We start from the raw sequence: 13156 nt of genomic DNA, 5'->3' as shown, positions 1-13156 counted from the left end.
TGAATACAGCGCTTGCCGTGCAACCAAGATGACTCTGCTTGAGTGCCCTGACCTTTATCAACCATCTCATCAGAATTTCTGGAGCACGAATCTGTGTTAGGGGCCCTCTGCCACTGTTCATATGAAGAGGGATCCTTCTCTTCTGGCCCAAGTCCAAGCCATCATTCTCAAGCAGCCCGAGATGGAGAAAGCAAAATCAAATCCACGGAGCTCTAAAATCGAGTTAGAGAGGAGTTGTAGGAGACAGCGAGAAAACAGCAGTCAGGTGGCAGAAACCTCCAGAGAGAACTGGTTTCCTCTGTTTTCCTTCCCGGGACTGACTGAGAAAACAATTACATTTCTCAATCCTCTGCCAACCGAGACACGGACTCCAGGCTAGATAACATGCAGATTGCTGGTCTGAGTGCCTTCTTTCAGGTTGACTGGCTAATCAGGAAAGAATGGTTAGGCACACATATGCAGATCCATGCTTATAAGAAAAGCTTTTAAAAACAGACTCTCAGGATTTTAAACACCGGACAACATTTTACTATTTAAGAAAAAATATTTTTATTTGCAAGAAATGGAAATATAAAAGCATAACAATTTCAATTCTTTTTTTTTCCAAACTAAGTACAAGTATCCTACAAAGCATTTTTTTTTTTTTTTTTTTTTGGTATTTACTTAGCTACAATAAAGGATAAAAAGCCATTAAAAAAAACCCCAGCACAATACAATAGATAATAGACTCACCATGTATTTCGACTTCAACACTGCTGGTCTATATAATCTGTTACCAAAGAAAGGAAAGCCCAGCCTGGCAGCAGAGACATTAAAGCTCATGGTTGATTACAGTCCAGAGTCTGCTCAGCATTGTTTAAAAAGGGCCGCTCACAATTTGTCAAAGAAGGCTAGTGTTTTTCGTAGACTCAGACAGTGTTTCTCTGAAAGGCAGGTTTGCTAAACAGTGCGGGCGGTGGGTCCACGGTGGCTGGCGAGCAAGGGAGAAGAGCCGAGAAACGGCCAACACCGCTGGCGTTGCTTTTCCAGGATGCAAAGGCTGCTAGTTGGGATCCACAGCTGGATGAAGTGGACAGGAGACACACATCTGGTGGACATCTCCAGCATGAGGCAAAAACCTGACCTTGGCACCGCGGGGCCCAGCCCAAGGCGAACGCGTGGCCCGTGGGCCCGGACTGTTGACCGCGTGTTCGCACAGCAAGGCATCTGCTCGACCTCGGCCGCTCCCCTATCACTTAGTTGCTTCCGCAGCTCGCCGTCCTGAGGGACGCTTATTTTCTCTTGCTACAAAATTACAAGACTTAAAACTTATTTAGGCATAGCACGGAGTGGGGGCTCCAGAAATATTATTTCCCTTCCTTCAAGACGCCAAGACAAAATAAAGCATTTCTGAATTTTACGTTGCCCCAAATGACAAAATGAAACAATGCCTCGTCTTGTCCTGTGGTAAGAGCTGGCCCTCTGGCCACGGAGACATGGAGCCTTAATCCTCAATGCATCAGGTTTCCTCTGCGCTGAGAAATGATCTGCTCTGAGCACTGGTAAGATTTTCAATCCCGGTTGGGCATTTTTTTGATGTGATGGCATCTCTGCAAAATGGGATTATCCTAGTGGACGTGACTGCTTCTTTTTTCCAGATGTGCACATCTGACCACAGCTCACTTTTAGGAAACCATTTTTGAGCCTTTGGAAAAAGTCCCTTCACCCATAGCCACTTCAGTCTGGTGCTACAAGGCTGTATATAAAACCTCCCAGCGACGAGGCAGCCCGCAGGCATCCTGGATTCAAATATAAGGCACGTCTAAGGCACAAACGAGTGTCCAAGAGGGAGGTATGTGTGTGTGCATGGGAGGGAGACCTGCATGGCTTTGGATTAACTTCCTGCAGCACTCCTCCTTGGGACTGAATGAATGATTCAATGAATGAATAAATGAATGAAAAATCTGCAATCTGTCTCTGGCTGCTTCACAGCCCCCTACTTCTCCTGTCACTTCCCTCCCAGAGAAACTTCTCTGAGCACGACTCCTGATTATCGCAGCTGAAAAGCATTAAGAGAAAACGACTCCCACCAGAGCACCACCTGCTAATGATTTGGCTCACAGGTCCTGCCAGCACGGCAAGCAGGAGAGCTGGCGTCTTTATTGTTTTTATTTATTTTTTAGGGCCGCACCTGCGGCATATGAAGTTCCTGGACCAGGGGTCAAGTCAGAGCTACAGCTGCTGGCCTACGCCACAGCCACAGCAACACAGGATCCAAGCTGCATCTGTGACCTCCAACACAGCTCACGGCAATGCCAGGACCTTAACCCACTGAGTGATGCCAGGGATCAAACCCGCGTCCTCATGGATACTAGTCTGGTTTGTTACCACTGAGCCACAACGGGAACTCCAAGAGAGCTGGTGTCCTTAATAAAGGTTTCTCAAAGACTGGATTCAACGGAACCGGATTAGTGCCAAACAAAGGGGGAAGCTAAAGCCTTCTCCTCAGTCTCCTATCTCCCCATGTTAGCAGAGCCAGCACAGACGCTCCATCTCCCCAAGGGGGGGCAGGGGGGGTTCTCCATGTGTGCAGTGTGTGCTGGGAGGAGCTGGTCCCGAGGGGCCCTCCGATCCTTGTCTTTAGCTTGGTGTGAAAACACAGGAGGGAGATACAAAGTGCTGAAAAGTTTTAACACAACACTTATGTCAACACTTCTGGACACTGACTCACTGCCAGAATAAAGATGAATGAATTCAACACTCCTGCTCCAAGGGCACATGTGATTCCCAGCCCCGCTCGGCATTCAGGCTACACCGAGAGACGCAGGAAGGAAAAAACATGGTAGTTACAGTTGGTCCGTAAGTAAGTTGAGCTAAAAGCTGCCTTCACGATCTACAAATTAGGTCTGGGAATCAAAATCATTTACGTTAACGAAAAGGTTATCTAATTCTGCCTGCACTGATGCCCAACTTCAGGCCCACCTCCCGCCCCAAAGGAGCAACCTAGTTCAGCGGTCAGGTTTTTATGTAACACTCTTTATGTGAGCGAGGCTCCACGGTCCCAGCACTTCACAGAAATTCCTTCTTAAACCCAGCACTTCACAGAAATTCCTTCTTAAACCTGCTTTCATTTACAGTATCCATTTCTAAGTGCAAAGTTGAGAGCTGTGAACAGAACTGCTGGGGGGTGGGGGGGGTGGGCATGTGTGTGTCTGGGTCACCCAGGTCTCATCCAGTTAAAAAAAGTACATGTTCTCTGAACGATGCAAGACAGCTCCTTTACTAGGCCAGTCAAAGAAAGGAGAGAGGAAAACCTCTTGATAGATGGAAAATATATTAATATGTTTCTCATTAACATACCAATGCATTTCGATTGATGGTTGCGCTAACAGTCCTGTGTTGACCACAACTGAAGTTCAGAAGCCAACACCTGCCACTATTTGAGATCTTCGGGGCTAACCAGGTATTACTGACTTGTCTACGGGCTGGCTCTGGGGGGTTGACGTTAGGGGCTTAACTCTGGAACAGAAACATGTACACACCCATTAATTATGGGGCCCACCTCTGGTATGATCCGACCCTTCTGCATCCTCTTGACTCCATACCTCCTCCTGACGGGATAACTGTTCAGTTTCCTGTACTTGCCCAGCAAGGAGAGGAGGGCAGAGGTCTTTCTCAAAACAGCAGCAATGCTGGGTCGTGGAACCCCTTACAAGGGCTATTCGAGCTCTCAGGCTGATGTCCCAGGCCTCCAGACACAGACTCCCTTCTGGAAACACAGTTTCTCAGAGATCAAGCCCTGCTGTTTGGAGGGCTAGAGAGACGGATGCCAAACAAGGGAAGGTCAGGGAGGAAATAACATCCTCAAGGCACTAAGAACGGACGCTAGGAGTTTGCTGGCCTCTCCCTACTCCCTCCTCATTCGAAAGATGAACTTGCCCCTCGAGCTAATCCAGGAGCCTTAAAAACCCATCTGGTTCAGAGCTCCCGTCATGGCGCAGCAGAAACAAATCTGCCTAGGAACCATTAGGTTGTGGGTTCGATCCCTGACCTCGCTCAGTAGGTTAAGGATCTGGCGTAGGTTGCAGATGCAGCTCAGATCTGGCATGGCTGTGGCTGTGGTGTAGGCTGGCAGCAACAGCTCCAACTGGACTCCTAGCCTGGGAACCTCCGTATACCACAGGTGCGACCCTAAAAATACAAAAAGACCAAACAAAACAAAACAAAAACCCATCTGGTTCCAGTGTGTCTGGTGGGAAAACCGACCCATTCTCACCGACATACACAAGCGTGCCTTTCTCATGGTCCAAATACTACTTGAGTTAATTGTATCTTAACTTTAATCCCCTATCCTGGCTGCCTGTGCCTGACAATTACGAGACGTTTTAAGGAGAAGGATGGATCAATAATGGCCCATGGTTAGCAGATCCCAGCCAGGCCCAAGAGGCTCTAGAGCAAAAGGGGAGGAGAGGAGAAGGCAGAGAGAAGCAGAAGCGGGAAGGGGGCTTTGAGGAATGCTAGCAGCCCTCTGCCCACACAGCCCCCCAGGGTCTCAGCCCTCCCTCGCCAATGGAAGGGACAGGGACAGGTGTGCAAAGGACCACGAGGGCTGCCAGGACCGCTGCAATCCTGATTCAGCTTTCCCACAGAGCCAAGGAGATGAACTTGGCCGTCTCCCAGTCAGAACTCTGCATCACAGCAGGGAGAGAAAGAATCACTGACAGTGAGCCCCGAAGGTCCGGGCCCACTTATGAGGTATGATGGCAAATGCTAATGACACCAAATCCTGTATCGGAGATAAACGGAAGGCCCTGGTGTGGCTTAATCCCTCCTCAATACAAGCTCCAATGACAAAGTAGATGAAGAGAGAAACGGAGACAGAGAGAGAGTTGAAGCAAAAGGTGCTTCAGCTCCGACTGAAAACAAAATACCAAAAGTGACAAGTATCTTACACAAAATCTTTTACAAGCTAGGGAAACACATTTAAGGGGAGACTTCTACATTACACAGTAAAAAGTCCATTTCTTATTTGTATGAAAGAGGAAAGATTTTTTTAAAAACTACAAAAGTTACTTTTAATCATTAAAAAAAAAAAAATAAAAGTAGGTTGGGGGATTAGGTGGTATCTCTTTGGGTGAGCTGCAAAGTAGCCAAACCTGACTCTAAAAGGTAAGACTGTGGATACACAAATGTCACCTACGCCGACCCCAGGAACAGGCCTCAGCTCTACCCCTGCTCTGGCCCTGTGTTGGGGCAGACGAGGAGAAAGAAGAAGCCTCAGGGATGTGGGAAAATGCAAGCTGGCATAGTTGTCTGAAATGCCAGGGTTTCCCGTCCCTGCTGCTGTGGGCACAGGACAGACGAGCATCTGTCCGCAGAACCCAGACCTAAGCAAGGCACGGCTCCACCTTTCCCTCTGAGTTGCTGCTCTGGGAGGACGTGCTTAAGGAAATCTCCCAACTACAATTAGGCCTTTAGTACACAAAGAGCAGAAACCAAAACATGGCCTGGAAGGGTAGGGGGTCCAAGAGCCTAGGAGGCCCGCCTCGCTCTGAAAACCAACCGAAGACCTTGGTAGCCTGGAGGGAGGCGTGTGGACGTCTTCAGTGTGGTTGCCCGCGGGAAGCCTCAGCATGCTAATAAATACTATTTACAAATGGGGAGGAGAAGCCAGGGAGGCAGAACTAGGGGCGTGTGGGGGACACGGACTGTGGTGAAATCCTAACAAGCAACAAGATGGGGCAGGTTTGCCTGGAGTAGAAAAGCCTGATTCCTTCAGGCATTGCACTTGCGGCCTGAGAGTAAGAAGGCGACGGACGCCTGGCTCCAGCTCCAGGGCCGGGCAGACTGTCAGTGAGAGATCAGGGCAGAGCGGCAGGGGGAGCTCGCGGGAGGCCCTGGCACTTGCAGGGCTGATGGGAGCACGTGCCCCGGAGCCCCGGGCTGAAGAAGGCAGGACATCAGTCAGTGCTTTGCCAGATTCCAACAGGCACCCTGGTCTTTTTGTGGCTAGAGCCTGGGGTCTTGAATGAACAAGAGTCAGCTCTTCTTCAAAGACGCGGTCACATACCCCCACAGCCCCGTGAGAATCCGGCAGTATCTTTTGAGCACTGTCAGTAGAAACCAGCCTGCTTGTCCCACCCCTGACCCTAAAATAATTTCCTATGGCCGTAAGTGATGGGGGGAGGCGGGTACGTGGGGCCGGGGGTCGGCGCTCTCTCACCACGGGTGGGAATCCCAGGCTGTCCTCCCATCCAAAGCTACGACTGCTTGTCCATGTCTTCATCAAGGTCGGGTGGCAAATAGGAAAAGCTTATGATAAAGGTGGTTTGGGGACATAAAGGCAGAGTGAAGAGAAAGAGGGGGGTGGCGACGGCTTCTTCAGAAGGTGGCATTCACTCGTCTGTCGAGTTCGACAACTTTTAGTGTTTCATTCCCCTCCAGCTGGGTGCTGACCCTGCGAAGGAATCAAAAGGAAGACGGTCTTATCAATCAGCTGCCAACTACGAGTCTCGTGCTTGGGGGGTGGCCCCGGCATTCCACGATGTGACTCTGGGGACTGGCCCAAGCCTGCTTCTTGGCCTCCTCCCTCCCAGCAGCCATTCTCTGCCCGCTTAAGCTCCCACTACCTGCCTCTCCACTCGTCCCCATTCCTATCTTTATCCTCACACAAGAGGAGACACGCAACCCGGGGGATAAACCTGGCATTTTGACATGGAGTTGCTGTACTTTGCTTTAAATTGTTATTATCTTTATTGAGGTCAGGTAGCCCTATGCTAAACTCTGGGAAGGAGAAAAAACAAAAGGATAAAGACGGATCCCTGGTCTAGAATAGCAGATAATTTAGATAAAGACTTAAAAAAAAACCCCAAAAACCCAAACTAACTTGAAATAATAATAAATCTATAACAGAAAATAAATATGTTATTAAATGGTATAACAGCCTAGAAAGTCTGCAGGCATTCAGAGGCTCTGGTATCAGGAGACATCCCAGAATGAGTGGTATTTCAGTGGAAACTTGAGGAGCTAAGACAAGAGGAGAGAAGACTAGGAGTTCTTGTTGTGACACATGAGAAACAAGTCCAACTAGTAGCCATGAGGATGAAGGGTTCGATCCCTGGCCTTGCTCCATGGGTTAGGGATCCAGCATTGCTGTGAGCAGTGGTCAGACGCAGCTCTGATCCTGCATTGTGATGGCTGTGGCATAGGCCTGCAGATGCAGCTGTAGCTCCCGTTCGACCCCTAGTCTGGGAACTTCCATATGCCACAGGTGCGGCCCTAAAAAGCAAAAAAAAAAAAAAAAAAAAAAAAAAAAAGAGAGAAGACATATCCTGAACCCAGTAATCAGTCAGGTGAGTCTCCTCTATCCCCAGTGGCGGCTCTACACCTATAAGGGGAATAATAATAATAATGCCTGGAGTTCCCGTCGTGGCGCAGTGGTTAACGAATCCGACTAGGAACCATGAGGTTGTGGGTTCGGTCCCTGCCCTTGCTCAGTGAGCTGTGGTGTAGGTTGCAGACGCGGCTCGGATCCCGCGTTGCTGAGGCTCTGGCGTAGGCCAGTGGCTACAGCTCCAATTCGACCCCTAGCCTGGGAACCTCCATATGCCGCGGGAGCAGCCCAAAGAAATAGCAAAAAGACAATAATAATAATAATCATGCCTAACCTTTTAAAATATTTCGAAGGATTTATATGTCTTATCCGCATAGTGCTCAAAACAAGCATTAGTAAATGTCAAACATGCATGTGTACCGTAAACACACAAAAGTGTATGTGATTATGAACTTTCCTCTGCAGCATCAGGGGAGGAAAGCTGAAGAATCTGAAAGAAAATCTTTCCCGCTCGCGTTGGAACTGCACCGTGTCTGGGAGACAGAGTCAGAGTTCCGCTAGAGCGACAACCACACCACGTGTCACCACGAGTGTGTGGCCGACCCGCCTTCCTGTGCCGTTTGGGGTATCTCCCCAGCACGGCAACAACACCCAGCAGCTGTACAGGTGTTTATGTTTAGACAAGGACTTCTCCTTGTAACTTTCTAAAGGAAACAACTCATGGAGAGTTGGAGACAAGTATATGTCCTTTTCAATGTGGGAACATACGCATGCACAGTGCCTCTTCAACAGTGTCCTTCAATATTAACAAATAACTAACTATATAATTATAATTAATATACTTTATTTACATATAAATCATATGTAATGACATATGGACATAAAGCATAACATGCATGTATCTCTAGCTGGGAGGAAGCTTGGGAATGTGTCTTGAGGATGTGTGTGCGTAGCAAGTATGTTGCTGTCACTGGACTGTGTGTTTACTTGCGAGGCTCTGAGAGGAGGAAGAAGTCAGTGAGGAAGGGAGTCAAGTCCTTTCCCCAATTCTTGGAGCCGCCCCGCAAGCTCCCCCGTGGCACAGCAGACATGGGGCCGGCTCACACTGGGTCTCTTCCCCAGTCTCTGCCAGGGGCATCTGTGGGCAAGCAATAGACTCTCCAGAGTCTGGGTGCTGGAAATCAGTGTTGAAAAAGCTGAGGGCTGGACCAGGGCAGCGGGAAGGGCTACACCCCCCCCTGAAGGTTGCTGACTCATAACCCACCACCCGTGCTTTAGAGGACCTGAATCTCTATCTATTTGACTCACAAGTGCTGCTGCAGCTCCAACAGCACTGACTTCTCCAAGCTGGTCTCATTGGAGATAATGAAATGGGGGAGATCCACATCTGGCCTGGACTCCAGCCCCGATGCCCTGAGCAGGGAGGAGCCTCCATCCCAGCGCCCGAGCTCCCCAGCCGAGGCGGGACTGGACGGCTCCTCCAGGGGAGAGTGTTCCTCATAGATCAGCAGGTTCCTGGATCTCACTGAGAACAAAGCAAAGAACAGATGTTACGAGCGACCAGCGTACACCCTGTGCCCTCGCTGGATGCCCAAGATCGGGGGCAGGTGAACAAGGTGTGGGTTCTTGTTGCCCAGGACTGAGGGTGCCAAATGGAGTTGGCGTTCTAGAAAGGCTTTAGGATTTCAGAGTTCTGTGCACTGAAAAATGATACCAATTATAAGGTCTTGGAAGAACACTGAAAAGCAAATAAACAGGAAACAAACGGCCACCCCCAGGGCTCTGAAAATAAAACTCCCCTCTGTGCCCCTCCTCAACCATCTAGGGGAAACAATTCATGGAGAACAGGAGTCAAATGCTTGGAGATGTCCAGACTCAGCTAAAACAAGAAGCATTCCCAATGAATAGGTCTTGCATAGAGAGGAGATATAAGGGCCGAAAACTGCATTTTCATTTAGAAACTGGAGAGAAGACACAAAGCCAAAGCCATAAATCAAACAACGGAGACATTCTCTTTGGTTTTACAGCATAGTTGTGTAGCTGAGATGGCTCGGCAGCAATTTTCTACAACATGGAAACTATGCTCTCATCCTCCTCTATTTAAATTTAGAGATACATTCCCTTAGGGAACAAAGAATTTCCCAGGACACCACGGACGTTATCTGGTTGAAATGCTAGCCTTCTCGTCATACACCTGGCAGGGATACACCTACTGCATAAAGACCACAGATCTTTCAGAACTGCAAGACTGTGCCTACCCCACATTCCACACTTGTCCTTATTTGTGGATCTACTTTATGACCCCTGGACCACGCCTTTACTTCCTACACAAGGAAAAGTGATCATTGATCCAGGTGAGAATATCACTTCTAACACCTACGTCTCCAATTCTCTATAAAGTTTGGGCATAATGTTTTGTAAGACAGGCTGATTCGTTAATTTCATTTTACAAATACTTAGTATGGTAACACACAGTTCCACCGAGTGGGATTCCTTTAAAATGTCATGGCGAACTTAATGTACCCCCTCTCTTCCCCTTCCTTCCCCAAATGCACATCCCTTGCCCTCATCGGAACTCAAAAAGAAGGCATCAGAATTTATCAGAGAATAAAATCTAGAGCAGCATTTTGCCAACTGCGCTCTGTTGAGCACTAGAGAATTCCCAGTGTGCCTCAGCCCAATGGGCGAGGGGCACAAGGGGAAACCCTGCAGCCTGGGCACTGGGTCCCCCATGTCTCTCTTCCTCCCTTCAGTGGGGAAGCTACACCTTTATCACGTTTTAAAAATTACACATTCACATATGATCTCTTTCAGAGAGCTGAGCTTTGAGAAATGAAACAAGACACTTCCCAAGCTGCTGGGTGCTGTCTTACCAACGGAAGCTGTGTAGGGCTCCTGCATGGAATGCTGGCTGGGCAGGGCCATCTTGGTGGCAGAAGGATAGGGTCCATAGCCCTGAAAGAAGCTGCCAAATGCAACGGCAAAGCATAACACAACGACCTGCAGGGTGAGGAGAGAACATGAAGAGCTGTCAACTCTAAGATCTGCAGAGCAAACCTTTAGACCTGCAACACCTGCAGGTCCAGGAAGAGAAGCCCCCTCCATCAGGACAGACAACTGTACCCAGGTCAGTCACTGCACCATCACAGCAGAGAAACAGCCCGGGAGTGAGCCATGTGGTTCCTCCAAGCCTGGCCCCTGGATACGGCAAGTTGGGAAGAGAGCTTGGAGATGGGGGAGCGGGCTGGGGCGTTATGGGCTTGTCCCTTTGGGAAACTCACCATGAGGCAGGTGCCAGTCTGCGTGCCGGCCAGCTTGCAGGTGCGAGAGACCTTGCCCATCACCAAAGTCTGGAGCTTCTGCAGCTGCTGCAGGAGAGTTCTGCCAACACAGCAAATCAAAACCATGAAGGGCATCTGAGAGACAAGACAGTGCATGGGGGAGTTCTCTGCCCCAGGCTCTGGGAAGTTGCTTTGTGGCTGAATCTGAACCCAGTACCAAGGGAAAAGGGTCCATCTGGGGAAGACACAGACATCACTGTCTTTCAGCACCAACGTCGCAGAGCTTGTGGGGCTCAGCGCTGGAGCACCATGTGCCTTCTGTGATGTTGCCAGCAACCGTCACCTCCATGCCCCAAAGCATCCCTGATAACCCGTCGAGGACTTGGTTGTCAGCCATCGAGGAAAGCAAAAAAGCAAACCCTGGCTGGTGATGGCGACACAAAGAAACCTCGTTTACCCAAGAGAATAGAAATGCTGAAGAAGATTCGAGAAAGGAGACAAGCACGGAGAGGAAGAAGCCGAGCAGACAACAAGTGAAGTGGTGGCCAGAGGGGGTGGAGGTGACAGGAAGGAGCAGCAGCCTCCCACCCCCCAGGACAGCGGGCACTCGGATGGCCGATCCAAAGAGAGGGAGTGAGAATGAGAGGAAAACAAGCATGGCCGGGAGGCAGGCAGCCAAGGGCACCTCAAGCCTGTGGTCCCTAAAGGGGACCACAGCACCTCCACCATCAGAAAGAAAGCCCACAAATGAGGAGCAGAGACGCGCGATCAGCTGGACACGCACTGGGAGCCAGGATCTTAGAAGCACCCCCTGCAACAGGCTCTGATGTTTCTCCTGGAAGAGACAGACAGCAGGAGCAAGTTGTTCTACCCCTAAAATTGGACAACTGTGCACACCCTTAAACAGGAAGGGGTTGGGGATGAGAGTAGTATGTTCTGCTCAGTGTGACATCAGGTCACAGAGGAGCAGATGGTGAAATTCTTTGCAGATTCTGAACACTGTAGCCACAGAGGGATGGCATGGGCAAGGCTCCAGGACGAGAGCCTCTGGTGAGTTCCACGGGAGCAGCGTAGAGAGTGGAGGCCGCTCCCCGCCCCACCCCTCCTCTCCAACTCCAAAGCACTGCAAAGAGGAAAGGTGCACAAGGGGAAGCTTTTTCTCGAGTCTCAAAGATTTTCAGAAAATTTGCATGGTGACGGAACATTACGGAAGCCAGACAAGTTCACTGGAAAACATCAGCGCATCACTCCCTTGCAGCAGAATTCTGGGCTTTGGCAGATCACTTGCCTCTCGCCACAGCCCATCTCCAGAACAGCTTCCCAGTGCTGGAAGGACAAGCAGGTTTTCCCAGGCTTGCGGCTTCGCCTTTGACCAGGGCCAATGAAACAAGTTCTCCTAGGTTTAAGCTAACTAAGGAGAGGCTGGCCCTAAGAATGACATTGCTTTCAGCAGTTAAATGGATAAGAGTGGGAGCAGAACTAGAGCCCACATCACAGGCAGCAAAGGCTTTCTGAACACAGACATCCCCATGTGGTCCCATCTGTATTTTTACCTTATGCAGTGGGTTGAGTTTTTTGTTGGTTTGTTTGTTTTTTGCTTTTTAGGGCTGGATCTGAGCTGTGTCTATAACGAACACAACAGCTCACGGCAATGCTGGCTCCTCAATCCACTGAGTGAGGCCAGAGATTGAACCCACGTCCTCGTGGATACTAGTCGGGTTCGTTATTGCTGAGCCACAATAGGAACTCCCCAAAGCCATTTACTTTTGCTCCCAAGTCTTAAGGGGTTTGTGAAGCAAAATTTCCCTCTTTGCCAAGAGTCCTGATTTACCCACAACCTTCCTGCCCCTCCACCCTGCCCATTCCCTGCTCCTTAACCAGTCTTTAGCGCATGGACCATCAAGAAAACCAATTCCACTCAATACTCAGAATCACTCCAGCCTTCTAAATTCTGATTGAGATCACTAAGCCTGGGACCCCGTCCTGAGGACGAAGAGCCCCCCAGGGGATTCCACAGTCCGTCCTGAAAGCAGGCTTCTAAAAGTCCAGATGCACCTCAGCCCCAATGGCATGATGCCCTAGGTTCAAGGTGGGACCCCCCAGTGACAGGCATAAGGCACCACCAATGTGGAAGAAGAACCATGTAAGTCTGGCGGGGTGACTTGCTATTTCCTAGTTGCATGGTGTTTTACTTGGCATTCATTGGCACATGCTTTCCAAACTCAAAGCTAATCATATTCTTAGTCCACTGCAAATGAAAATGGTTGTTTAATGGCCACTGATTTCTAACAGTCTTAATCCAACTCTTTAAGATGTGCAAATGTGTAGTTTTTTTTGTCTTTTTTTGTCTTTTTAGGGCCGCGCATGCGGCATACGGAGGTTCCCAGACTAGGGGTCTAATCAGAGCTACAGCTGCCGACCTACACCAGAGCCACAGCAACATCAGACCTGAGCCTCGTCTGTGACCTACACCACAGCTCACAGCAATACCAGATCCTTAACCCACTGAGCGAGGCCAGGGATCGAACCCGCAACCTCATGGTTCCTAGTCACATTTGTTTCC

At 49.5% G+C, this 13156-nt stretch overlaps 1 protein-coding gene across 1 annotated transcript in view; it reads right to left on the bottom strand.

The window, feature by feature from the left end:
* Window positions 1–524: 524 nt before the first annotated feature.
* Window positions 525–13156, bottom strand: part of CREB3L2 (cAMP responsive element binding protein 3 like 2) — a 133092-nt gene continuing 120460 nt past the window's right edge. Inside the window, exons 9-12 of the mRNA XM_003134635.5 lie at window positions 10594–10693; window positions 10186–10312; window positions 8621–8837; window positions 525–6436 (exon numbers count right to left, since the gene is read on the bottom strand). Coding sequence (XP_003134683.1) covers window positions 6361–6436; window positions 8621–8837; window positions 10186–10312; window positions 10594–10693 — 520 coding nt within the window. The 3' untranslated portion in view covers window positions 525–6360. The remainder of the gene's footprint in view (window positions 6437–8620; window positions 8838–10185; window positions 10313–10593; window positions 10694–13156) is intronic.

This window comes from Sus scrofa, chromosome 18 (genome assembly GCF_054392235.1).
Source record: "Sus scrofa isolate SSC_HxYL_T2T_F1_AM1 chromosome 18, Sscrofa_HxYL_maternal_Yorkshire_Landrace_v2.0, whole genome shotgun sequence".
NCBI lineage: Eukaryota > Metazoa > Chordata > Mammalia > Artiodactyla > Suidae > Sus > Sus scrofa.
Note: the sequence above shows the minus strand (reverse complement) of the source record. Positions and strands in the feature narration are given on the sequence as shown.